General features: G+C 46.2%; 1 protein-coding gene across 4 annotated transcripts; it reads left to right on the top strand.

The window, feature by feature from the left end:
• Positions 1–27,236, top strand: heatr5a (HEAT repeat containing 5a). 4 transcript variants are annotated; one of them, XM_023994147.2, is made up of 36 exons: positions 1–135; positions 1,007–1,293; positions 1,909–2,120; positions 2,493–2,601; positions 4,365–4,514; positions 6,573–6,744; positions 6,950–7,107; positions 7,314–7,563; positions 7,989–8,144; positions 8,916–9,166; positions 9,378–9,489; positions 9,698–9,850; positions 10,002–10,101; positions 10,570–10,679; positions 12,225–12,388; positions 12,637–12,800; positions 13,131–13,236; positions 13,509–13,699; positions 14,307–14,466; positions 14,689–14,878; positions 15,144–15,313; positions 15,625–15,651; positions 16,958–17,102; positions 17,319–17,498; positions 17,731–17,964; positions 18,264–18,442; positions 18,533–18,601; positions 18,720–18,899; positions 19,215–19,467; positions 20,876–21,121; positions 21,267–21,542; positions 21,750–22,025; positions 22,442–22,696; positions 22,992–23,143; positions 23,395–23,605; positions 23,784–27,236. In XM_023994147.2, the coding sequence occupies exons 2-36, from the start codon at positions 1,168–1,170 to the stop codon at positions 24,083–24,085; spliced, it is 6,189 nt and encodes a 2,062-aa protein (XP_023849915.1). In that variant the 5' UTR covers positions 1–135; positions 1,007–1,167; the 3' UTR covers positions 24,086–27,236. The 4 variants fall into 4 exon arrangements, with proteins under 4 accessions (XP_023849915.1, XP_023849916.1, XP_023849917.1 ...); XM_023994148.2 differs by having other exon boundaries at positions 20,882–21,121; XM_023994149.2 differs by lacking the exon at positions 15,625–15,651.
• The last annotated feature ends 141 nt before the right edge of the window (positions 27,237–27,377 follow it).

The following is a 27,377-nucleotide window of genomic DNA, read 5'->3' on the forward strand; positions in this document are numbered from 1 at the left end:
TCGATTATTCCTAGTTGAAAAGCGGCAGATGTGTTCACTTCGCCAGTTTAGCTACAAAATAAATATTATCTTGGACCGAAACATCAACATCTCACCCGAAGTTGCATCAAATATTTAGTTAAGTTTTCGCCACAGGTACAACTTTTACGTTTATCTTTATTTAGGATGGATTTACTGATAGATACGTTTGCGTGCCAACATTAACGTTAGCTAGCTAACGTCACTATGTTTTGCTAGCTCTGGTAAAGTTAACGTTAGCTTGCAGTGCTAGCTAACCCCATATAGGAATGCATATGTTAGCTAGCTAGTTGCAGCCTGTCTTTCTTTACAAACTAGCAAAGACTGCTCTGCCTGTAACTGGCAGGTAGTTAACTAGCGTTAGCCAGCTAACTTCGTTGGGAAAAGCTGGAGAATATGGCTTGCTAGTAACGTAAGTTATCTAGCTGGCTGGCTTGAATGTTACACAATTCGGCCGGATCTTGGCTAACATTATTGCTGTCTGTCCTGCTCTCTATTTGACATTGTGCTCACGATTTGACATCTGTCATCAAAGCTAGTGCTAGCTAACTGAGTCATCAGGTCATAAGAAACGAGAAGTTGGAGTGAGGGGTATTAGCTAGATTAGTAACTAGTCAGCACAGGTGTAAAATAGACGTGATTCCCCTCCCTGAATAAGCCCTCTCAAGAGAATAATGTATGATGATCTAGCTAACAGCACACTCTGCACTGATCATGTGGGATGACTGTCTGAATAATTCATTGCCTGTGCTGTTCCAGATAGACTTACACTTTTTGCACTCCTAGAAAAAAACAAGGAAGAACCGTGCCCTCCACTTTACAGCCCTACTTTGCAGGAGATTGCAAGATGCACGATTTGGCTATTTGTCGACGTCAATATAATTGTTCTGTTTGAGTGACCTGGTTGCTGTGCATTTTATCATGAGGAGTGTCCCCTTTCACATACATTGGAGAATGAACTCTGAGTCTCTTTATTGATGTCTTGCAGGTTTTCCAGGTCTTGATGGAACAGAGCAGTTTTGTCCCGCAGTGAGAGGGAAGAAGCCGTCCTATTCTGTTTGTGGCTGAAGTTTGGAATTTGTCCGGCTCAGAGGAAGGCAGGGACTGTGGCCCAGAGCGGCTGCAAGAGGAGGGGAAGGAGGGAGGAGAATGGAACGAGCCCACAGTTTGCTCCTGAACGAGGAGGCATGCAGCCAGTTGGGAGAACACCAGAGGGCTGAATTTGTCTTTGAGTGGTTGCGCTTCCTGAAGAAGCTGCTCCCTGCTGCAGACAGGGTGAGAGGAGAGGAATAAGGAAAGGAGGAGACTAGGGGAGAGCCCAGTGGGTGCTTGCAGACAATGGCCTCCCCTGTGACAGACAGCGCTTGGAGCATTCCTAAGCAGAGTCAGATCAAAAGAGAGCCATTTGAGCAGGCTGAGATTAGCCCAGTGCTTTTTCTGGGGCTGTCTCTTTTAGCAGGATGCCAGTCAGTATGTCTTTCTAGGATTGATTAAAGCAGTGCGTGCTGTAAAGGCTAAATCATGGTCTGCTCTGCTGGTTCCGTGTCATAAAGAAAAAAATGAACTACAGATGAAATGTTGATGTGATTTGTCTTGCCAGTAGCCACTATCATTTAGCAAATGGTATCCACGAGTTCAGCTGATTCTGGGGAAGTAGATATATATAGATATATATAGATATAAGTATCCCTTTAATAAACATCAGTTGCTCATCATGCAAAAATAGGGCTGCCTGACTGAGATCTGATTTATGTCGTTACTGTCATCTATGTCATGTTGTCAATAAATGTTGATGGTTTCATGATGACTTTAACTCGGTGCTCTTGAATGCAAGACAAATTCCTGTGAAAGGCCAAATAAATGAACTGAACTGAGTGTATTTTCTCCCAGGCGGATGTGAAGAAGAACCAGAAGTGTCTGGTCGAACAGTTGACTGTGATTCTGATTGGTTCTCCGGGCCCCCCAACCCGATGGCTCCTAGCCCACTGCCTGGCCCTGCTCTACAGGGTGGGAGACTCACTCACCTCCAGCCTCACGGTGGACAGGTGCAATGACATCATCCGCAGCAAGGACGACTCCCCCAGCTACCTGCCAACCCGACTGTGAGTACAGTAGCCTGCGGCAGCTGAAATCCCCATTAGTTATAAGGGGTGATGGTGCATATCAATTATCACTCCAAATATCATGAATGATTATACTGTTTGTTACTCATGAGGATACCTTAAAGCTTCTATGACATTCCATGTATACATGGCTGTTGAAATCAATCTTATTATGATTAACTACTGTTCACCGAAATGGCAAAATTCATACAGTAACATTACACTAGTATGTAATGGACTTCTTCTTCAATTTTTTTTATTTTTTATTTGGCTTAAAGTGTGTGCACTGTGCAGACAAGAGGAATGGTATTTTCAACATCTTAAAGATGTTGTTACAAAGTTTGTAACTGATTTCCTTTTTTTCGTCTATAGGGCAGCCATTGCCTGTCTGGGTGCCCTTTATGAACAGCTTGGCCGTTTGCTTGTCAACACATTTAAAGAGACTTTGGCAAATTTGTTGAAGGCCATGAAGTCTGCAGAGGTGAGTGTAAAATGTAAAGGATCTGTAATGGTAATGTAAAAAATTTATTGATATACCACGGTGCTAGCCAGTGGCAATATGAAGGCCAGTGTTTTATGTCTGAATAGCTGATATACACTGAGTATAAGAAAACATTAAGGACACCTTCCTAATATTGAGTTGAACCCCCTTTTTTGCCCTCAGAATTTCCTCAATTTGTCGGGGCATGGACTCTTGAAGGTGTCAAGCGTTCCACAGGGATGCTAGCCCATGTTGACTCCAATGCTTCCCACAGTTGTGTCAAGTTGGCTAGATGTTCTTTGGGTGGTGGACCATTCTTGATACACACGGGGAACTTTTGTGTGAAAAACCCAGCAGCGTTGCACTTCTTGACACAAACCGGTGTGCCTGGAACCTACTACCTTACCCCGTTCAAAAGCACTTAAATCTTTTGCCTTGCCCGTTCACCCTCTGAATGGCACACATACACAATCCATGGTGTAGCGAAATGCTTGTGTTCCTGGCTCCAACAGTGCAGTGGTATCAAACAGTTCACAACAATATGCACTAGTATAGAAGTAAAATAATGGAATTAAGAAATATATAAATATTAGATTGAGCAATGTCTGAGTGGTATTGACTAAAATACAGTAGAATAGCATACAGTATATACATATGAGATGAGTAAAGGCGTGTGTAAACATTATTTAAACATTATTAAAGTGACTAGTGTTCCATTATTAAAGTGGCCAGGGATTCCAAGTATATGTATATAGTACAGCAGCCTCTAAGGTGCAAGGTTGAGTAACCGGGTGGTAGCCGGCTAGTGATGGCTATTTAGCAGTCTGATGGCCTTGAGATTGAACAACAGCTTCTGTCTCGGTACCAGCTTTGATGCACCTGCACTGACTTCGCCTTCTGGAAGATAGCGTAGTGAACCGGCCGTGTCTCGGGTGGTTGATGTCCTTAATGATCTTTTTGGCCTTCCTGTGACATCGGGTGCTGTAGGTGTCCTGGAGGGCAGGTAATTTGCCCACGGTGATGCTTTGGGCAAACCGCACTACCCTTTGGAGAGCTCTGCAGTTGCGGGCGGTGCAGTTGCCGTACCAGGTGGAGCCCGACAGGATGCTCTCAATGGTGCATCTGTAAAAGTTTTAAAAGTTAAAAGCCAAATTTCTTCAGCCTCCTGAGGTTGAAGAGGCGCTGTTGTGACTTCTTCACCACACTGTGTGGGTGGACCATTTCAGATTGTCAGTGATGTATACGCCGTGGAACTTCAAACTTTCCACCTTCTCCACTGCGGCCCCGTCTATGTGGATAGGGGCTACCTTTGCTGTTTCCTGAAGTCCACGATCAGCTCCTTTGTTTTGTTGACGTTGAGTGAGAGGTTATTTTCCTGGAACCACTCTCACAGGGCCCTCACCTCCTCCCTGTAGGCTGTCTCGTCATTGTTGGTAATCAGGCCTACTACTGTTGTGTTGTCTGCAAACTTGATGATTGAGTTAGAGGCGTGCATGGCCACGCAGTCATGGGTGAACAGGGAGTATAGGAGGGGGTTGAGAATGCTATCCTTGTGGGGCCCCTATGTTGAGGTTTATGCCACTGAGCAGACACTTTTATTCAAAGCGACTTAAAGTACAGTGAGTGCCTATATTTTCAGTATGTGTAGCGTATGTAATCCCTGCGGGGATTGAACCCACAACCTTGGCATGGCTGTTGCCAAGCTCTTACCAATTGAGCCACACGGGACCACTGATGAATTGTGTTGTCTGTCTGTGCTCCAGTCCCAGGGCCGCTATGAGATCATGCTGAGCGTGGAGAAGATCCTGAGGGGCCTGGGGGTCAGCGCCGTGCCCTGTCACAGAGACATCTACAAGGCTACACGCGCCTGTCTCACCGACCGCTCCATGGCCGTGCGCTGTGCTGCCGCCAAGGTAGCTACTGCCTACCGCTTTCCTCCCTCCAGCTAAACTGCTGCTGCTCCAAACTCATGGGGAATACATACACTGTATAGCCAGCTGATGGTGCTACCACATTAAGCACATTACACATTGTTCTCATTCTACATAGTGTTAGGCCATATGTCATTCAAACATGCATTCCTCCCTCCAACCATGGGGCATACACTGTATGGCTGGTGGCGCAATCAAGTTAGGCAATACATTACTGTCATTTTATGTTCTTTTGGTCTCACTGAATCAACAAAGTATTGTTAAGACCATGGTCATTCAATTGAGCTTCATTTCACACTGATGCGTGTCTTTTTTTGTTGATTTTTCATATACAGTTGAAGTTGGAATTTTACATACACCTTAGCCAAATACATTTAAACTCAGTTTTTCACAATTCCTGACATTTAATCCTAGTAAATATTCATTGTCTTATGTCAGTTAGGATCACCACTTTATTTTAAGAATGTGAAATGTCAGAATAATAGTAGAGAGAATGATTTATTTCAGCTTTTATTTCTTTCATCACATTCCCAGTGGGTCAGAAGTTTACATACACTCAATTAGTATTTGGTAGCATTGCCTTTACATTTTTTATCTTGGGTCAAACGTTTCGGGTAGCCTTCCACAAGCTTCCCACAATAAGTTGGGTGAATTTTAGCCCATTCCTCCTGACAGAGCTGGTGTAACTGAGTCAGGTTTGTAGGCCTCCTTGTTCGCACACACTTTTTCAGTTCTGCCCACAAAATGTTCTATAGGATTGAGGTTAGGGCTTTGTGATGGCCACTCCAATACCTTGACTTTGTTGTCCTTAAGCCATTTTGCCACAACTTTGGAAGTATGCTTGGGGTCATTGTCCATTTGGAACACCCATTTGCGACCAAGCTTTAACTTCCTGACTGATGTCTTGAGATGTTTCTTCAATATATCCACATAATCCTACCTCATGATGCCATCTATTTTGTGAAGTGCACCAGTCCCTCCTGCAGCAAAGCACCCCCAGAACATGATGCTGCCACCCCCGTGGTTCAAGGTTGGGATGGTGTTCTTCGGCTTGCAAGCGTCCCCCTTTTTCCTCCAAACATAACGATGGTCATTATGGCCAAACAGTTCTATTTTTGTTTCATCAGATCGGAGGACATTTCTCCAAAAAGTACGATCTTTGTCCCCATATGCAGTTGCAAACCGCAGTCTGGCTTTTTTATGGCTGTTTTGGAGCAGTGGCTTCTTCCTTGCTTAGCGGCCTTTCAGGTTATGTCGATATAGGACTAGTTTTACTGTTGATATAGATACTTTTGTACCTGTTTCCTCCAGCATCTTCACAAGGTCCTTTGCTGTTGTTCTAGGATTGACTTGCACTTTTCGCACCAAGGTGCGTTTATCTCTAGGAGACAGAATGCGTCTCCTTCCTGAGCGGTATAACGGCTGCGTGGTCCCATGGTGTTTATACTTGCGTACTATTGTTTGTACAGATGAACGTGGTACCTTCAGGCGTTTGGAAATTGCTCCCAAGGATGAACCAGACTTGTGGAGGTCTACAATTTTTTTTCTGAGGTCTTGGCTGATTTCTTTTGATTTTTCCATGATGTCAAGCAAAGAGGCACTGAGTTTGAAGGTAGTCCTTGAAATACGTCAACAGGTACACCTCCAATTGACTCAAATGTGACTCAAATGATGTCAATTAGCCTATCAAAAGCTTCTAAAGCCATGTCATAATTTTCTGGAACTTTCCTAGCTGTTTAAAGGCACAGTCAACTTAGTGTATGTAAACTTCTGACCCACTGGAATTGTGATACAGTGAAATAATCTGTCTGTAAACAATAGTTGGAAAAATTACTTGTGGCATGCACAAAGTAGATGTCCTAACCGACTTGCCAAAACTATAATTTGTTAACAAGAAATTTGTGGAGTGGTTGAAAAACGAGTTTTAATGACTCCAACCTAATTGTATGTAGACTTCCGACTTCAACTGTAGATAAGACGGTGCATGTAACATATTTTCCATCCGTGTATGTTTCTAAATGTCTGTGTGATGTCTGGCAGTGTCTTCTGGAGCTGCAGAGAGAGGCTGTGTTTCTGTGGACTTCAGAGTTGGAGAACGTAGCCACGCTCTGCTTCAGGGCATTTGAGGGCTCCAACTACGATGTGCGTGTGGCCATCTCCAAACTGCTGGGTACCCTGCTGGCCACAGCCGTAGAGCCCAAACAACCCACTGGTACAGTAGGCTACAATGAATGACAAGAGTTGGTAGAATCGCGATTGTTGAGGTTTTGGGATAAAATTGTCTGCTTTTAACTGTGTTTCTTACTTATGTGGGATTGTAGTGTGGGATTTAGAAGAACCAATATTAATGAACATAGAATATAATTGAAAATCAATCAATATTGACCCTTCTCTTCCTCTGCGTGTCCTCCTCCCAGCTCACAGACAGGGCTCCAGACGCAGCTCCTTGGAGGAGGTGATGGATCTGCTGACTGGGGGGTTCCTGCGTGGTGGGGCTGGCTTCCTCAGGGCCAGTGGAGACAAGCTCAAAGGGACCAGCTCTGTTAGCAAAGACATCCGCATCGGCATCACTCAGGTCAGCTCTCTGTCTCCATCCTACATGTTAGGCTATGAGTGTTTTTCTGACCATGTGGCCTGACTAGGAAACACTTGGCACAGTAGGTTTTCCTGGTCCGGTCACATGGGTCAGGAAATGTCCTGGCTCTATACATGTGCTCATTTGTATTGGGCGCAACTTACTGTTTTCTCTCTTGATTTTGAGTTTGTTCTTGTTCTGTCTAGTCGTGTGTGGTGTTTGTGTCGTGTCTGGGCGGCGTGTGGCTGGAGGCCAACTTCTCCGCCCTGCTGGTCCTGCTCATGGAGCTGGTGTCCCACACACGGGCCACCCAGACTCCTGCAGACGCCGTGTGCTGCAGACGCTGCATCTCCTTCATCCTCAGGGCCACACTGGGCTCTCTGCTGGGGGAGAAGGCCCAGATCGCTGCTGCCAAGGAGATCTGCCTGGCCATAGGCAAACAGAAGAGGGCCGTGGGTGAGGGGAAGCTTTAATACACCATTACCCATTGATTGACAAGGATTGATTGCTGAAAGATGTTCTCAGAAATGTCACTTCTTGAATGGTACATAGGCTTTTCCCCAATTCATCTTTCCTTGATTTTGTATTTTTTTTGTCATGTCCTCTCCTTCCCTGTTTCTGAAAAAGCATTGGATGAGAAGGCCAGAGTGGAGGGACCTCGGATCTTCTCCTCCAATGTGATGGGAGAAATAAGGGGAGGGTGCAAGGAATCTAGGAAAGGCGAATTGATGAAGTGCCAATTTTGTTTGAGTGGTTAGAAGAATGATGATCTCATACAGGCCCGACGAAGTCATTATGTGCATGTCAGCCTTTCAGATTGACAGTGGGGACTCCTGAAGTGGTTTTCCTTGGTGGTCATGGTCATCTTTTTCCTCCTCCAGATGCGGCCATGTGTGATGGGAACGTGGAGACGCGGGTCACCACCACAGATATAGCTGCCAGTCAGCATGTGTTGGTGTGTGCTCTGCTGGAGCTGGGTAGCCTGGTACAGGGCCTGGCCTCTACTGCTGCATCGCTACTCACTGACACCAGCACAGGTGGGGCCTGAACACACACTCACACACTTGTTCCCAGTCTCTAGTCTCTTCAGCTCTGTCCCCTGAGGAATCTGTGTTAAATGGTCGTATTATGGAAAAGCTGTGTGTGGTTCTTATGCCATGTGGGCAGTCTCTGTAATGCATGGGAGTGTTCAGTGGTCTATGAAGATGAGTTGGTGACAGAGAGAGTAGAGGGAGAGAGAGTGATAAGAGATAGGGAGAGAGAGAGTTGGTGACAGCGAGGGGGGGAGGGAGCGTGACAGAGAAAGAAGAGAGGGAGGACAGAGACACTGTGGAGGTGAGTAGGTCACAGCGCCTGGACTGCTGTGCTGAACAACATTAGTCTACATCTTTAACACATTTTTTTTTTATATAACCTTTATTTAACTAGGCAAGTCAGTTAAGAACAAATTCTTATTTACAATGACGGCCTACCCCGGTCAAACCTGGACGACGCTGGGCCAATTGTGTGCCACTCTATGGGACTCCCAATCACGGCCGAATGTGATGCAGCCTGGATTGGACCAGGGACTGTTGCCTCTTGCACTGAGATGCAGTGCCTTAGACCACTGCGCCACTCGGGACCCTTAATGCAGGTTCTATGACAGGATAAAAATCGACTAGTGGAACAGAGCCAGACATTTTATTATATATTACCTACCAAGTCTCACAGACAAATGCGCAAGGCTCAATATACTGTGTGTGCCTGTCTAAGAGTATAGTTTTGACACATTTTAACTTCTCTTTTTCTGTGGTATTCCTCCCTCCCAGCCCTACTGGACACAGTGATCTCAGTTCTGCTCCACCCCAGTGTGTCAGCCCGGTTAGCGGCTGCTTGGTGTCTACGCTGTGTGGCCGTGGCCCTGCCTTCCCAGGGGGCCGTGTTGCTGGACCGCTGTGCAGAGAGACTCAACGCCCTCAAGTCCTGCCCCGAGGCCGTGGCCGGGTACAGTTCCGCTATCGCCGCCCTGCTGGGGGCAGTGCAGCACTGCCCACTGGGCATCCCCCACACTAAAGGCAATGTAAGGACTGGGCTTCGTCTGGGTAACCTTGACCTAGCAACGAATACACATAGGACTGTTTATAGTCGAGGCCTTGTACGCACACTATTTGTGATTTATGTCTGTTTAATGGCTCCGCTATTGATATAGTTCAGTCAGATGCTCCACTAAATCAGTGGGAGCTGATGTAATAGTACAGGTATCTAAACAATAAGTGACCCTCTGTTCCCAGGTGGTGATGGGTCTGGCCGAGGACCTGCTCCGTTCAGCCACTCAGAACAGCCGCATCTCCATCCAACGCACACAGGCTGGCTGGCTGCTGCTCTCCTCCCTCAATACCCTAGGTATGTCCATCCACCCTCTGCTGATGTGTTTGCTGGACCAATGGAAATGGCCTCATTAAAAAAAAACTGGTGTTTTTATTCAGCAGTTAGTCATCTTCAGATCTGGGACTTTCTCACACCTTGCCAACTACTGCTGTCTTTGTGTGCAATAGGGATCTTATCTCAGTGAGATTAGCCTGTGTGAATGAAGGTTGATTAACGTCTGTAGGTCCAGCGGTGGTTGAGCACCACCTCCCCAGGATGCTGGTGCTGTGGAGGTGTGCCTTCCCTCCCTCCATCAGGGACCTGGACATGGAGCTCCGCCGTGGGGACCACTTCACCTGGCAGGTCACCCTGGAGGGCCGCGCCGGGGCGCTGTGTGGTGAGACGCGCACTCTTCTATACTCACCGTTCAATGAACACAAGCCGGGTTGTTTCAGTTGAATGCTTATGTAAGTTAGTTTAAGTTTTAACTTTCACCTCTAGGTCGATCTGATGTCTCCTAATGTTGATATGTTGTTGTTTTGTCCCAGCCATGAAGAGCCTGGTGATTCACTGCAGAGATCTCCTGACTGATGATGTCATAGGTCGTCTCCTGACCCCCCTGGCCTGTGCTGTGTCTCTGCTCACCAAGTGAGTCACACCAAGTTCTCACACCAGACCTCTGTCATAGGCCATGTTCCAATGTCCGTATTAGTATACTAAAAAGAATATGTGCGTAATACTTGTTTCCATATGAGGTGGTATGCTAATGTGGATGGATATTTGACCAGAGCCTGTACAGAGAGACTTTAAACATCATCACTGATGAAGACGGCCACTTAGTTCTGGCCCGAAGGATACCACTAGCGCTAAAAGTACCTCCGTGTTAGGTGATCAATATCCAAGAACATTTCTGGTGCGTTGCCAAGTCCCCACTTAACAGCTCACTGTTCAAGGACACAGTCAGCCAAACTGCTTCTCTAATTCCTTCTGAGTGGGGATTGTGTACCGTGTTATTTCTGACCAAACTGAAAAAACAAGAGTATACTTGACTTGAGACTGTTTAATAAGCTTGATTTTTTTGGGGGGGGCTGAAACCTATATGTTTGTGTATTGCAGGGTGCCTACTCTGATCAAATCCTATGGCAACCTGATTAAAAACACCTCAGTAGTCTTCAGACTGAGGGTCTATGAGATCCTGGCTCTGTTGCCCCCGAAGACATACGAAGGTGAGAGCTCTTTTCAATGCTACTCTCTGTGACTGCTAGTCATAGAAGCTTATACATTGGAAGATTAGCCCTTTGGTGGTTTAAAGGAGATCCTAATAAACATAATGGCCTTTATTTGACCCCCCTCCCCCCCTTTGTTTTTACACTGCTCCTACTCGCTGTTTATTATCTATCCATAGTCACTTTACCCCTACCTACATGTACAAATTACCTCGACTAACCTGTACCCCCGCACATTGACTCGGTACCGGTACCCCCTGTATATAGTCTTGTTATTTTATTGTTACTTTTTATGTTTTACTTTAGTTTATTTAATACATCTTTTTTTTTTAAGTCTATTTCTTGAACTGCATTGTTAGTTAAGGGCTTGTAAGCATTTCACATTAAGGTCTTAACCTGTTTGAGGTTAATTGATTTGATATAAAATCATTTGATATAAAATCACTTTTCTTAACCCCAGACATCTGGCTCTTCTGTTCCTCCTTCCACACAGAGTTTGACAACATTCTTGTCTATGTAAATTGGCATTGTGCTCTTGATCAAATCAAATCAAATGTATTTATATAGCCCTTCTTACATCAGCTGATATATCAAAGTGCTGTACAGAAACCCAGCCTAAAACCCCCAAACAGCAAGCAATGCAGGTGTAGAAGCACGGTGGCTAGGAAAAACTCCCTAGAAAGGCCAAAACCTAGGAAGAAGCCTGGTTCCTCTCTAGGTTATGAGGGTGGCCAGTCCTCTTCTGGCTGTGCCGAGTGGAGATTATAACAGAACATGACCAAGATGTTCAAATGTTCATAAATGACCAGCATGGTCAAATAATAATAATCACAGTAGTTGTCGAGGGTGCAGCAAGTCAGCACCTCAGGAGTAAATGTCAGTTGGATTTTCATAGCCGATCATTAAGAGTATCTCTACCGCTCCTGCGGTCTCTAGAGAGTTGAAAACAGCAGGTTTGGGACAGGTAGCACGTCCGGTGAACAGGTCAGGGTTCCATAGCTGCAGGCAGAACAGTTGAAACTGGAGCAGCAGCACGGCCAGGTGGACTGGGGACAGCAAGGAGTCATCATGCCAGGTAGTCCTGAGGCATGGTCCTAGGGCTCAGGTCCTCCGAGAGAGAAAGAGCAAATTAGAGAGAGCATACTTAAATTCACACAGGACACCGGATAAGCCAAGAGAAATACTCCAGATATAACAGACTGATCCTAGCCCCCCGACACATAAATTACTGCAGCATAAATACTGGAGGCTGAGACAGGAGTGGTCAGGAGACACTGTGGCCCCATCCGATGATACCCCCGGACACGGCCAAACAGGCAGGATATAACCCCACCCACTTTGCCAAAGCACAGCCCCCACACCACTAGAGGGATATCTTCAACCACCAACTTACCATCCTGAGACAAGGCCGAGTATAGACAACAAAGATCTCCGTCACGGCACAACCCAAGGGGGTGCGCCAACCCTTGATGTTGACATTAAGGCTGTGGTATTGATTGCTAACCCCAGATATGTTACCCTGATGTCTCCCATCCATCCACACAGAGAGTTTTGGCATTGTGCTGAAGCAGCTGGTGACAGACCTGACTGGGCCAGAGAACGTGGTGTGTTCAGAGCTGACGTTACTACCACCCCTCTGTCACAGTGATGACCTGGCACTACTGGGCCCCGCTCTGCAGGACATGGACCAGCACTACATAGAAGAGCAGGTCTGTCAGAGGCCAAAGGGAGTTGTCTCCATATCATTACAAATAGAACTAATGTATTGGATCTCTGTCACACTCAATCACTTGGTGCTGTTAAACCGTAGAGATTGTATGCATCTGTGAAGGAGGCAAACAAACCTTTAGGATTGAGATGTAGCCGGTCAAACGTAGTGCTCTCTGTGTGTGTAGAGAAAGACGTGTGCATGTGTGTGTGGAGACTCAGGTGTGTGACCTTGTTGTGTCTGTTGCAGTTACAGGGGAGCAGTGTTGGAGGAGGGACCCTGGAGTACGACCCCTTCACCATCTGTGTGAAATGCCAGGATGTTCCCGCCCCCCTACCCCCTCCTGCTGCCCTCACCACCGCTGCCATACAGCTCTTTGGAGTCATCTTTCCCCACATCATCGTCCCACTGAGGTACACACACTTACACACACTCACTCACTATGTCTTACTTTACTTGTGAGGACTTTTAACGGACCAACAATTGATTCCTATTCAAAATCCTATTTCCCTAATCCTAACCTTAACTCCTAATACTAACCTTAAACCTAACAAGTGAGGACTGGCAAAATGTCCTCACTTGTCAATTTTAGTTGGTTTACTATTTTTGTGAGGTCTTCTGGTACTCACAAGTACAGTGTAGTAAAACCTGTACACTCACTCTACTTTGACACAGACATGCCAACCGCCTAAGGTTCTTACTATGTGGCTCTATGTGCTTCATCGCCTGTCTCCTTGTTGCAGGACACAGATTCTGGAACAGTTCACAGAGTCTCTGAAGCAGTTGAAGGGTGTTCGTCAGCAGACTGTCCAGACTCATGTGACTGCCGCCCTCTGCAGTGTCCTAAAGGTATACACTCAGAGCCTGAACTCTGACATATTGGTAGCCCCGGTAGCCTTGCCTTTGGATTACCAGCCTATATGATAGAATGTTTCGTTTTTTGTCTACAGACGTTGGCTATAGGTGAATGATAATGCAAAAAAAAATTCTCACACAATTTCATCAGTGATGCAACAAGTGCAATGTCATTGTGCAATTTCCTTTTTTATGATAAACTACACGACTACAATTTGTGGATATCCCTACAGTAGTTAACCCTTCCCTCCTTTCTTTGTGTTCAGCACCTAGGCTCCAGTCGGGTAGGTTTGGGTCCAGAAGAGGTTCGGAAGCCAGCTCTGGGTCTGTTGGTGGGGGCTCTGGAGAGCTCTAACCCCCTGCTGCGCTGCATGGCTGCTGAGGGCCTGTCTCGCCTGATACAGGTGGTCAACGACCCTGCATTCACCGTCTCCATGACCCTGGTCAGCTTTGACAAGTGAGTGGTCAACCCCCAATCCCATACCACACACACCGCACTGTAGGCTACATACCTCTTGGCATGGGGGGGGTCAGCTCCCGCTCAGCCCAGTCAAAGCTCTTCTCTGTCCTGGCACCTCAATGGTGGAAGCAGTTTGCCCCCTCAAGGTAGGACCGCAAAGTCCCTGCCCATTTTCCTGAAAATATCTGAAACCCTACCTCTTCAAGGAGTATCTTAAATGAATCTCATGGTGCTGTGATGTGGTTGTCTAAGAGTATAGTTTTGACACGTTTTAACTTCTCTTCTTCTGTGGTATTCCTCCCTCCCAGCCCTGCTGGACACGGTGATCTCAGTTCTGCTCCACCCCAGTGGATCTTAATAAGAATGCGCTAATAGTCAGATCTCTGGATAAGAGCTTCTGCTAAATTACTCAAGTGTAAAATATAAATGTACTAGCACACTGGCACCAGTCTCAAAAGATCAACCAGGATTGGTGCTTTGCACAATGTCTTGCATGGGCTTCATTTAGGAGTATTTTTTAGGGTGTGTTCTAAGCTAATGTTGTGCCGTTTAGAAGTTGCACAGTGCGTAGGACCTCAGATTGATCCCATCTCACCCCCACCAGGTTGAAGACAGCCCGGGATGCTGTGACTCGTACGGGTCATGCCCTGGCGCTGGGTTCCCTGTACCGCTATGTAGGGGGCATCAGCTCTCCCCAGCACTTGTCTGCCTGTGTGGGCATCCTCTTCACCCTGTCCCAGGACAGCACCTCCCCCGAGGTCCAGGTACAGTAATGATTACCAAGCAGATTTACTTCAGAGTTTGTTTCTACCGCCACACACAAAACAGCTGTTTACAAACGTTCCAGAAGTATGAACGGACCCTTTGCGTCACTTCCACAGCTTAAAAAGCCATTGAAAAGGTCTGTAAGGAAACAGGAAACGGTCTCTGTCAACATGTAGAGTTGTCTCAACCAATGACTCTTGTTTCCTCTTTGTCTGTACCAGAGGTGGGCGCTGCACTCTCTGTCCATGGTGATGGATCTGGCTGGTCCTTTGTACCATGGCCATGTGGAGGCTAGCTTCACCCTGGTGCTGAGGCTGCTGCTGTCTATCCCCCCTACCCATGTAGAGGTCCACCAGAGCCTGGGCCGCTGCCTCAACGCCCTCCTCACCACCCTGGGACCTGACCTACAAGGTGACTCTACTCGCCTCATAGTCACACACTGAGTCACTGTGAAGTAGAAATCTGATACCAGAGAAAATACATTTGATTTCTTGGATTGTATTGCGAAATGTAATATTAATAATATTGCTGCACGTAATTCATAATTTCACTCAATATCCAGCTTTCACCTTTTCTATTTTTTTTTTTTTTTTAAAGACTGTAGAACTGACACTACACAGTAGGTGTGCCCTAACCCTGGTATGTGTATGAGTGTCTGACCCATTTTGTGCCCCAGGCGAGGGCCAGTCTGTGTCGGCCCTGCGGACGTCGTGCTTGGTGGGCTGTGCGGTGATGCAGGACAGTCCAGACTGTCTAGTCGAGGCCCAGGCCATCTCTTGTCTGCAGCAGCTGCACATGTTCGCCCCGCGCCACGTCAACCTGGCGAGCCTGGTGCCCAGCCTCTGTGTGAGTAGTGGCCCAAGCTAATCCTGAACTGTGCAAAGGTTCTAGGTAGCTAATGCTAATGAGAAGCTGTTTCATACCTAGGTCGGTAATTAGCTAATGTCATTCCTGGCTAATGCTAAGCTAATGAGCTAAGGATTCTATTAGTCTCAGGCAGCAATCAGTCATACACACACTCACTCCAACACGGCTCTCTGTCTGTCGGGCAAATGGCGTGATCAATTTAGTTTAAAACTTGTTAAGCCATATTGTCCCAGTGAGTGTTTCTGTAGTGGCTTCCTCTGTAGTGACCGTGTGTATTCTCTCTCATACAGGGGATCTTGTTGGATTATTCTATGTTGGTAGGTTCTTTCCCCTGCCTGCAGGAGTTGCGGTGTCAAGTTGTATTTTGCTATTGTCACTGCTCCTACTTTCTTAGCAGTGTTTTCTTTGTCACCCTGTTGATTTTCACTTTGGTTGTCTTTTTCTTGTCATTTTGGTTCTCTTCTGTGAGTTTGAACTAACCCCATCAGGCATCCACAGCGAGCATGAGCCGATTCCCTCCCTCACAGCCCTCTACTCCACGGGTAGTGCCAAGGATTTGTTTTTGCGTCAGTGGCTCTTTTCTCAAAATCCTCCTTTCTTCACACTGGATGGCTATTCAGATCACTAGTGTAGGTCAAGGGGTAAAAACAGTCCCCCACGAGCCCCTGTCAACTGCTTGTTGCTCTATTTATCGGAGTAGTGTGTTCTGCTATCAGTTCTGAGGAATGATGACCTTTGACCAAATGACCATACAAGCTGTAAAGACTGATCTGATGACATAGGTCTAAATAGCATCAATCAAATATAAAGTAGTCACTGGCACAAGTAAAACGATCCTTTACAGTTCCTCTGCTTTCCCACACTCCTCTAGCCTGGTCCCAGATCTGTTTGTGCTGTCTTGCCAACTCAGGCGTGACCGTGACCATAGGAGTTGGCAAGACGGAACAGATAGATCTGGGACCAGGCGAATCCTCTGGAAAGGCGTCTGTTTGTTTGATATGACAGGGTGATTAACAGCATCATGGTACCAGGGAGGACTGGTCAATAGTGTCCTCTCCCAGAGAGCTAATAACACTTCTAATGCTCGTTGTCTGTCGTCTGTGTTGGAACTCACACTCTGTTCTATTTTCTATTCCCCCCTGGTTTGATATGATTTTCCAGTTCGCAGGCCAAATGATTTTGGATTCAGTTGTTGACACACAAACTGAAAATAATTGCTTTTAGCTGAAATATCTCTGATATTTCGGTTTCGCTCGCTGCTCACAGCAATTATTTGTATCCGTTCCAGCATGATGTTTAGCTGAAAATGAATATGGCCACATCTATGATAGTGTTTCTACTGGGGTTTTGAACAGAGTAGTCACACTGTTAACATGGATCGACTGGGCCCTGTAATGAGATCTTACTCACTCTGTTCACTTCTGTCCTGTTTATTAATTCAGTTATATTTCAACCAAAGTGCTAATCACTTCTTGATTATGGGATGTACTACTTTGACTTTAAAACAGACAGAATGGTCACCCTCTCTACCTGTGTTTAGTACCTCTATGTATTCCTCATATGCTGAGTTGCTTAAGTGTGTGTGTGTCTCTGCGTGTGTGTATGTGCTTGGTGTGTGTGTAGGTGAACCTGTGCAGCTCGTACCTGTCTCTGCGTCGTGCTGTGGTGGCCTGTCTCAGACAGCTGGCCCAGAAGGAAGCCCTGGAGGTGTCTGAGCACGCTGTGGCCCTCGTCAAGGAGCTGCCCCGCAGGGACAACACACATCTTGGTGAGACAAAAAAACACACACTTTGAGACACAAACACACACACACTGAGATACAAGCCGAGATGTGTCTGGTCACTTACCTTCACCAGCAAATCTATAATTTTCTTGTAATGCTCAGCATGTGCAAATAGCCTTTGAATAATTAACATACATTAAGTAGCTTAATAATACGCTGTAGAGAAGCCCCATTGTGACCAGTGTCTCCTCTCCTCCACAGATGTGACCATTAAGGAGGTGGGCCTGGAGGGGGCTTTGTTCAGCCTGCTGGACCGGGAGTCAGACCCCCGTCTCTGTCAGGACATCCAGGAGACCCTGGTCCATATGATGAGTTCCATCGCCACGGGGAAACTGGCCCACTGGCTCAAACTCTGCAAAGACGTCCTGTCTGCCTCTGCAGGTGGGTGTGATGTCAAATGGAAGAGACGTTTTCCTTTTTAACTTCAATTTCAAGAGTGCGATCCTTCTCTTTCTGTTACTGGGTGTAGTGTTCTACCCAACAAGGCCGATGTCAAAAGGACTTTATTTGACACCAAATATTCTCTTTACTGATGCAATGTATCGCATGGATGTAGTTTAAGTTGATGGCTATACTACTTCACCCCAGCTGTCTCTGTGGTTTGTTGTGTCAGAATCCACAGCCCCGGTAGAGACCAACCAGGAGGAGGAGGGAGAGCGGGACGACGACGCGTCAGTCTTCCACGCCAAGTCAGAGTCCAGCGGGCCCTTCACCAACCTGCGCTGGTCCACGCGGGTCTTCGCTGTGGAGTGCGTGTGTCGCATCATCGGCCAGTGTGAGAGCCACGGACACCCTGCCCACTTCGACATGGCCCTGGCCCAGGAGCACCGTCTGCATGAGTCCACCGGTGAGGGAAGCCATTTTGTGGGAACTTCACTTCTACCGTATGAGCTGTTTTCAATAGTGTTCCTGCTACGACAAAGGTCATTATAGACCGAAAACTTAGCAAATTAAAACTCTGCTTAGACTTATGTCAGATGGAATTTCAGTCCTTTTCCACCTGCTACTCTTCCTAACATAAAACAATGCATTGTTTAATCATACATTTTATTTGAATGGCATCTTGTGGAGCATCTAGATGCCATTTCCATGTGTTATTGAACGTCTGTTCACACGTCATTTATCCTACCCTCTCTTCCCTGCCAGACTTCCTGGTCCTTCACCTGGCTGACCTGATCCGCATGGCCTTCATGGCCGCCACTGACCACAGTGACAAGCTGAGGCTCTCTGGCCTACAGACTCTACTGGTCATCATCCGCAAGTTCGCTGCCATCCCAGAGCCGGAGTTCCCTGGCCACGTCATCCTGGAGCAGTATCAGGCTAACGTGAGTCTCTGTCATGTCTTCTACTACCATGGATGGCGGAATGAGCGTTCCAGGCTTATTCAAAGACTCCTCTCTCTTTTTAATGCGTAGGTTGGAGCTGCTCTGAGACCAGCCTTTACTGCAGATGCACCTCCTGATGTGACAGCCAAAGCCTGCCAGGTGTGGCCATCTAGTGCTCTGTACTTTATTTTGTACTTTTAACAAAGAATGATTGAATATGGTCCTCTGATTTGAGCTATCACTGAATACATAGTCTTTCCACTGTGCTGCCTGACAGGTGTGCAGTGCGTGGATCGCCAGTGGGGTGGTCAGTGATCTGAAGGATCTGAGGAGGGTGCATCAGCTCCTGGCCTCTTCGCTGGTCAAGGTCCAGGCAGGCAAGGAGGTGCCCAGTCAGCTCTACAATGAGGGAACATCCACCATGGAGACACTGGCTGTGCTCAAGGCCTGGGCTGAGGTAAGTCATTGCTGGCTGATCCCAGTTCCCAGCCTGTCATCCATCAACACTTGCATTAAAAGCCACATCCTCTACTAGTTGACCTCCTGGTTGAAGTCACTGTCATTACAGTACAGGTTTAGTCTCGTGCTGTTTCTTTGGGACTTTCTATATCCTCCACTGTGTCTGTATGCAACAGAGTTAAAATTCATCCCTGACACATACAGACACTTTACTACAGACAGTTTGTTAATCCTGACCGTGCTGATTGGTTGTCTGGTTCTATCTATACTGCACATCTAATAATATTAACACTGTGTTTGTCTCCTCTCCCAGGTGTACATTGTGGCGGTGCAGAGCAGCAGTAGACCGAGGGAGCGCCCCATCCCAGGGCCAGGCCCAGGGAGGCAGGGTGAGCCAGCTGGTTCTCCCTTGCTAGAGGAGGACTGTGGGGGGGCTGGAGGGCCAGGGCTGCTGACGCTGGTCCAGACTGACCTGGCTACGCTGAGCCGTCTGTGGCTGGCTGCCCTACAGGACTACGTTCTCCTCACCCTCCCCCAGGACTACTCGGCACAGCTACCCGCTACAGGTGAGGACACCGTAAGGACTGCAGGCTACAGGTGGTGGTCTAGATCTGGTGAGGTTGACTCGTTCAGTCAAAAGGAGGACTCTTTTTCGACTCATTTCGTTCATTTGATTCAGTCATGCTCAGAGCACGCAGGACCCCCTACCGGTGAACGATGAACTGAAAACTCAAGTCATGATTCTACAAAGCCTCTCGTTCACATGTCGTTCACAATAAGGGGCTTATTGGAGCTGTCATTTGTGACTGAGACTTGTAAAAGCATGCTTTAAACAATGTACATTTGCTGATTGCTAGGCATACAAATAAGATTGTCTTGGTACATTAGAAACGAGATCTAGTTGTGGCCGCAACCAGGCTAGATTGTGTACGACTCTTGGCGGAATACATTACTTGACTGCAGTGAGGGTGATAAGCACAATATTGTTTGCAAACTGCAGCCCACCAAACGATTCATGTTGGAGATTGTTCAGCAGAGGCTGTGTATGTTTTGGTTCTACAAAGCTGTGTCCATAACATTCAATAATCAATTGCATTCATTCATGCGCCACACAATCTATTATCCGTTTGACACACTTTTTATTCTCTATGCTGCCTGCAGCTGGATCTATTTTGCCTTCGGACCTGTTCTGAAATGAACCTGGGGCTTTCCCACCCGGACCCAATATGGATTAAAAATATATATATATATTAGACCCGTTCTGTGTAGACCTGGTCGGATCCAGGGAAGCAGCAGAAAAGTCAATTTTGAAGCTACTTTATTACTTGGAGCTGATAAAGCGTGAGGGAGAGGAGGTAGAGAGAGGTGACGCTGTGTGTGACTGTAGCCTAGTACCACTTTGATGACTTATGATTGGCCAACAACAAGCAACAAGCTCACTCTCGTGAACAGCAAAAAGCAGCAGCATAAATTATACAATTTCTCTCTACTGCAGCAGTCGCTTTATCTATATGGATCCTTCCGGGATAAGTCACTTAAAATTACACATACCCGAGACCCGTGACAATCATATCAGATCCAACCCAGACCTGTGGACATTTTATTTAGAATTCTGGATCCGGACCCTCTCGGGTATTTGGTTCCAGGTGGATTCGTGAAGACCTCGAGCGCATATATGACCGATACAGACAGACTGTTGGTCGGAGCACGTCACCGGAAGAGCGCGTATTAATCCTGCTGTAGAATGCATTGCAGCCAACAGGTCAAGCGAATGACTAAAATGAACGAGTCACTCGGAAAAACGAGTCATGACTCTCGAGTCAGTAAAAAGAGTAATTCAAAAAGAATGAATAATTTGCGAACGGCACATCACTAATGCTGTGGTTTATTAATTTAAGTGTGCACTGTAGTTAACATATGTATCGTTGATGGGAAATTGCTTTGACCTAACCTTTGTGTGTGTGTGCGCACGAGCGTCAGGAGGGACGTTCTACACAGCAGAGACAGCGGAGCAGGCCAGACCCCACTACTGCAGCTCCTGGGCTCCCATCCTCCATGCCACGGCCTTGTGGCTCAACAGCACTGGTTTCATCATGGTGGACGACGGCCCTGCCAACCTGTCCCGGCCCGTCACCCCCACCTCCATGGGCCAGTCCACCTCCCTGGCCTATGTCAAGTCCCCTGAGGACATCAGCTCTGACCGACTCCACCTCATCCTGGGTGAGAAGCAATGGACCTGACACAAGGGCACTTTTCTATGAATATCCTTCTTACAAAAATAAGCTTTTGAAGCAGATGATCTTTGTAGTTGGAGATATTGGCGAGGGGCTATGGTATTGATGCGTCGTGTTATCCCTGTCTGTAGGCATCAGTGTGGAGTTCCTGTGCTCTCCTCACTCCCATGACCAGATGGAGAACATCTCCTCCTGCCTCCAGGCCCTGCAGGCTCTGCTAGAGGTCTCCTGGCCCCGGTCAAAAGTCGGCAATGACCAGGTGTTGAGTGTGGAACTGCTGAGCGTGCTTCACAGGCTGATAGTGACGCGGGAGGCCCCAGGGGTGCAGCTGGCCGTGCTGGAACTGGTTAGACAGGTGGTGTGTGCTGCCCAGGAGCACGTCAAGGAGAAACGCCACAGTGCTGAGGGTGAGTGTGGAGCAGGAACACTTGCCTTGTATGCGTGATCGATCAAGGAAGTAACCGCAATTTCTAAAAGTTATGTCTCTGCCTGTGGCCCTTCTCAGTTGTTGACGGGGGGTGTTACCAACTTTACCACATGTGTTCTACCACTGCAAGGTAGGACATTGTATTATTTTTTTTAAATGTGTGTGTGTGTCTCACTCTCTCTCTCAGTGGATGACGGGGCAGCGGAGAAGGAGACTGTTCCTGAGTTTGGGGAGGGCCGGGACACCGGCGGCCTGGTTCCAGGCAGGTCTCTAGTGTTCGGGGCCCTGGAGCTGTGCCTGTGTGTGCTGGTGCGTAGACTGCCCCAGCTCAGCCCCAAGCTGGCCGGCAGCCCCAGCGGGGGCCAGGGAGGTTCGGCCTGGAGTCTGAGTGAGAGTGACTGCAGACAAGTGGCGGCTGCTCTGGCCATCCTGTCTGACCTGCCATCCATCTGCTCTCCTGACGGTAAGCCAAACTGGGCCTGATAATCAGGACTTGACTCAATTCTGGCTCAATTCAACCAAGTCAGGAAGTAAACGGACATTCCAATTTCAATCCCAATAATGGGAATTGGAATTTCAGTTAACGTCCTAAATTGAAGTAGAATTTACCCCAGCACTACTGCTAACTGCCAACAGCACAGAGAGTAGGTCAATATCATGATAAATCATTAATTGAGTCATTGAGAGTGATTGATTGATTATTTGATCAATTGATCATAAATGGAAGAATACTCATTTGCAAATGAATGCGTTAAAGCCCTTTTAAACAACTTGATCTTGTTTAAAGGATGATCACTCAGGCTGATTAAACATTCTCGTCACTTCTCGTCTTTTCTATGACGCTGTGGTTAATGGTTAACCTCTCTTCTCCCCCCATAGGTAGTGTCTCCATTCTGCCTACACTAATGTACCTGTTGATGGGGGTGCTGAGGGAGTTGGTCCAGCAGCCTTGTGGTGGTGGAGCTGGGGGTAGCAGTGGGGGTGGTGAGGCTCTGGGACTGGTGGTGCCTGCAGCCCTGCAGGCCCTGAGAGCTGTGCTCTCCTCCCCTATGAGTCGCTCAGAGAAGAGCCGCGGGGCCTGGGCCCACCTGCTGCGCTGTGCTCTCAACACCCTGCTGGACTTCTGGGATTCCGGTACGGCGTCAGGGACGGGAGGGCACTTCACATAGAAAACATAATCACACACACGCACACAGTCAGTTAAGACACGGGAGGCCACTTCATTCAGAAACCAGCCTACAGCAAATGTCATGGCCTTTTGGTTTGAAAGTCTACACATACGCAATCAGATTTTAAGTTCTTCAGTTGCTTTCCAATTTTAGCCTTGGGTTTAGAAATCAAAATGTGGTTTAGAATGCATAATTAAATTAGAAGTTAAATAAGATTCCAGCTGGATGTATGATTCGCTTTGTGTTCTGGTCTCTGACAGATAATCCCAACCCTGCGGTGGATGAGGTCAGTCTGTTGACAGCTCTCACCATCTTCCTGCTGACTGCCAGTCCTGAGGTCACCACAGCCCAGCCATTGCAGACACGCTGCATAGACAAGTTTAAAGCCAGCCTGGAGTCTAAGGACCCTGTGGTAAGTCAGCACTAAGTAGTTCAAACAAAATACAAAACTGAGGGAAAGAAACACCTTTTTAGGACTCCTTGGTGACACACTGTCTTTATGATGACTAAAAGTATTTAAAATATTCAACTTTTCAAGTTACTGTTCAACGTTTCTCAGTATTACATTCTCTTCAAGCATTCAATGCCAAGAGGTTCTTCCCAATAATTAGCATATTTAAAGGCTGTATCCACAGCTGATTCTATACCTTTACGCTTCCTCAGGTGCTCAGCAGGAGTTACCAGCTGCTGATGTCAGTGTTCCAGAGCAAGACAGGGGTGGCGGTGCCCTTCATCCAGGGCCTGGGGAGCTGTGTGGTGGGACACCTGCAGGGGGTGGAGAGGAGGAGGCCCCAGAACTCCAAAGAGCTCCAGGCCATCCAGGATGGAGTCAGGGCCCTAGAGGCTCTGGTGTTCGCTGCCGACGAGATGCACCGTGAGTAGGCTAGGTTACCTCAGACTCTTGACTGCTGTGGTCATTCGAGTGGTGAAGATTATTCGTCTTTTTCTAGATAGACCATGAGTATAAAATCTGGATTGGGTTATTTTCCTTTCCAATTTTTCTATCTCTGTCCCATGATGTGGTCTTATTCGGGTTGTGTTTTGACCTCCAGGTCCCCAGCTGGTGGCCATTCTCCTTCCCATCCTCATCTCCTTTCTACTGGATGAGAATGCCCTGTCCTCTACCCCCGCGCCCGCCCGCACCCTGCATGAGTCAGCCCTGCAGGACCTGATGCGCATCGGCCCCCAGCACTCGTCCGTCTTCAAGGCCCTCATGGCCTCTTCGCCCCACATGAAAGCCAGGCTGGAGGCTGCTGTAAAGGGCAACCAGGAGAGTGTCAACGCCAAGGCCACACAACTTCAAGTACCCAGCAAGACCTCGCCCAGCATTCAACTCAAGACCAATTTTCTGTGAGCCTTTATGTCCTGAAATGAATGCTTAGTTATCGTGAGCGGACAAGAAACAGCCACACGTTATATTATAGTGTCGTTATCATAGTAGCATACTTACCGCATTAGGATTGTAATAATCACTAAAGCCAGGCACAGATCAAGGACAGGACAGTGCAGTATTTCATCATTTTAGTTTGGCAGGCAGTCAAAAGTTAAGTTTAATTTCATGGTACAATAGGTGTTCATTTTAACTGTTTAACCTCTATGAGGGAATGACAACAGAGTAAAGACAATGTTATCATTGGACGCAGATTCCTAGCCAGGGAACTCAAATGCTGCTGGTAGGTCTACAGACAGCAAAGGTCTGGGGTTGGAGTTGTAGCCCATCTGGGGTGTATTCATTAGTGCAAAGTATAGCAAAACATTTTGCAACAGAAAACAAAAACAAGTGTTTCTTAAGGAGAAATTCCGGTAGGTCCCTCCACGTTTTGGCTCATTTTCTTCTGTGTGAATACACCCCTGTTCAATCAGTGAGGGAAACATTAGTTCACTTCTAACCATATAATTTGTATTCACGTCTAAACTTTGCGTGGCATCTACATGCTTGGATGTCTACATTATTAGTTTTGTGTTAGATTACATATCATTTGAATGGCTGTCATCATATTAAGTAGTGAGGCAGTATGTATGTATACACACACACACGGACACATACACACTACCGGTCAATAGTTTTGGAACACCTACTCATTCAAGGGTTTTTCTTTATTTTTACTATTTTCTACATTGTAGAATAATAGTGAAGACATCAAAACTATGAATTAACACATATGGAATCATGTAGTAACCAAAACAGTGTTAAACAAATAACAATATATTTTATATTATCATCAAAATAGCCACCATTTGACTTGATGATAGCTTTGCACACTCTTGGCATTCTCTCAACGAGCTTCACCTGGAATGCTTTTCCAACAGTATTGAAGGAGTTCCCACATATGCTGAGCACTTGTTGGCTACTTTTCCTTCACTCTGCGGTCGAACTCATCCCTAACCATCTCAATTGGATTGAGGTCGGGTGATTGTGGAGGCCAGTTCATCTGATGCAGCACTCCATCACTCTCTTTCTTGGTCAAATAGCCCTTACACAGCCTGGAGGTGTGTGTGGTTATTGTCCTGTTGAAAAACAAATGATAGTCCCACTAAGCCCAAACCAGATGGGATGGCGTATCGCTGCAGAATGCTGTGGTAGCCATAATGGTTAAGTGTGCCTTGAATTATAAACAAATCACAGACGGTGTCACCAGCAGGGCACCATCACACCTCCTCCATGCTTTACAGTGGGAAATACACATGCGGAGATCATCCGTTCACCCACACCGCTTCTCACAAAGACACGGCGGTTGGAACCAAATATCTCCAATTTGGACTCCAGACCAAAGGACAAATTTCCACCGGTCTAATCTCCTTTGCGCTTGTTTCTTGGCCCAAGCAAGTCTCTTCTTCTTATTGGTGTCCTTTAGTAGTGGTTTCTTTGCAGCGATTCGACCATGAAGGCCTGATTCAGACAGTCTCCTCTGAACAGTTGATGTTGAGATGTCTGTGACTTGAACTCTGTGAAGCATCTATTTGTGCTGCAATTTCTGAGGCTGGTAACTCTAATGAACATATCCTCTACAGCAGAGGGAACTCTGGGTCTTCCTTTCCTGTGGTGGTCCTCATGAGAGCCAGTTTCATCATAGCGCTTGATGGTTTTTGCAACTGTACTTGAAGAAACTTTCAAAGTTCTTGAAATTTTCTGGATTGACTGACCTTCATGTTTTAAAGTTATGATGGACTGTCATTTCTCTTTGCTTATTTGAGCTGTTCCTGCCATAATATGGACTTGGTCTTTTTCTATAGCACCCCCTACCTTGTCACAACACAACTGATTGGTTCAAACGCATTAAGAAGGAATGAAATTCCACAAATTCATTTTTAAGAAGGCACACCTTTTAATTTAAATGCATTCCAGGTGACTAACTCATGAAGCTGGTTGAGAGAATGCCAAGCGTGTGCAAAGCTGTCATCAAGGCAAAGGGTGGCTATTTGAAGAATCTCAAATATAACATATATTTAGATTTGTTTAACACTTGTTTGGTTACTACATGATCCCATATGTGTTATTTCATAGTTTTGATATCTTCACAATTATTCTACAATGTAGAAAATAGTCAAAACAAAATCTCTTGAACGAGTAGGTGTTCTAAAACTTTTGACAGGTAAAGTGTGTATGTATGACATTCTGCAACGTAAGCTGAAAGAGATGCAGCATACATATACATTTACTGTCATAATGGAAGTGTTGATGGAAAATAAAACGCTCCAGGAACTTTATTCTCCAACACAACTTAGGTTTGAATTGCCATGGCAATATACAGGAAAAGCAATGTAAACTACCATGTACTGAATAGTATTTTTTGTTTTGTTTAAGACTAAACCAACTGTCTACAGAGCAGTGTCCACAGAACAATATAATCACTGCACTGATGTTCTTGAAATGGCATTGCACTTAACATAATGTTTAATGTTGTAGCTACATGCCCAGCCAGCAATCAAAACGTTATGAAGTTAACATTATAATGGTCATAATCTTAGTACTGTATTATGGTCACTGAGTACATTAAAAAGGGCTGCATAGGGATCCAGTTAGCAAGTAGTCAGTTAGCAGCATTACTTTATCATTACTATCATAATCCTCTTTGTTTTTAATCAATGTTCATGTTAAGTTACCATACAAAAGTATCCTGGATGGCTGAGTGTGGAAGAATGTATGTTAAATCCATTTCTGGTTTAAAGGGACACTGATCAGAATGGGGATTTATGAAATGGATGCAAGTGTCTATCAATCAAATGCAATGAAAAGAGAATTGACAGTATGATAATGGATGTCAATCATGGGATGATGGTTCAGAAAGTTAACGCTACAAATGAAAGAGTTTCTGCAATAACAAACCTGGTACAGAGGACATTGTCCTGCTTTCAGCTTGGCTTTTGCTCAGGGTGTTTGGCACTTTCATACTGTAGCTGTGAGGATACTATAAAATACTAATCTGTATGTAATGTAACCTGTCATTTTATTTTGTAAACTACAAATGAAAATATTGGTTGAATAAACACATTTTCTAATGGCAGTGTTATGAGTAAAGCCTACATTTCCTTTAATCATTGCTTCATTTGTCTATGACACCATATGCATGTATTTAGCCTTTTCTGACTGACTGTAACATTCAAGAATGATACCAATTTGAGTATGCCCAATGAAGATAGTTACC

The sequence above is a fragment of the Salvelinus sp. IW2-2015 genome, linkage group LG9, assembly GCF_002910315.2.
Source record: "Salvelinus sp. IW2-2015 linkage group LG9, ASM291031v2, whole genome shotgun sequence".
In the NCBI taxonomy this organism is placed as follows: domain Eukaryota; kingdom Metazoa; phylum Chordata; class Actinopteri; order Salmoniformes; family Salmonidae; genus Salvelinus; species Salvelinus sp. IW2-2015.

Excerpts from the sequence above, each read along its gene's own strand:
- heatr5a (XM_023994147.2), top strand. The coding sequence starts at position 1,168 with ATGGAACGAGCCCACAGTTTGCTCCTGAACGAGGAGGCATGCAGCCAG. Across the intron at positions 9,490-9,697 it reads CTCCTCCCTCAATACCCTAG|GTCCAGCGGTGGTTGAGCAC; the intron begins GTATGTCCATCC and ends TAACGTCTGTAG. Across the intron at positions 17,103-17,318 it reads CAGGGACAACACACATCTTG|ATGTGACCATTAAGGAGGTG; the intron begins GTGAGACAAAAA and ends TCTCCTCCACAG.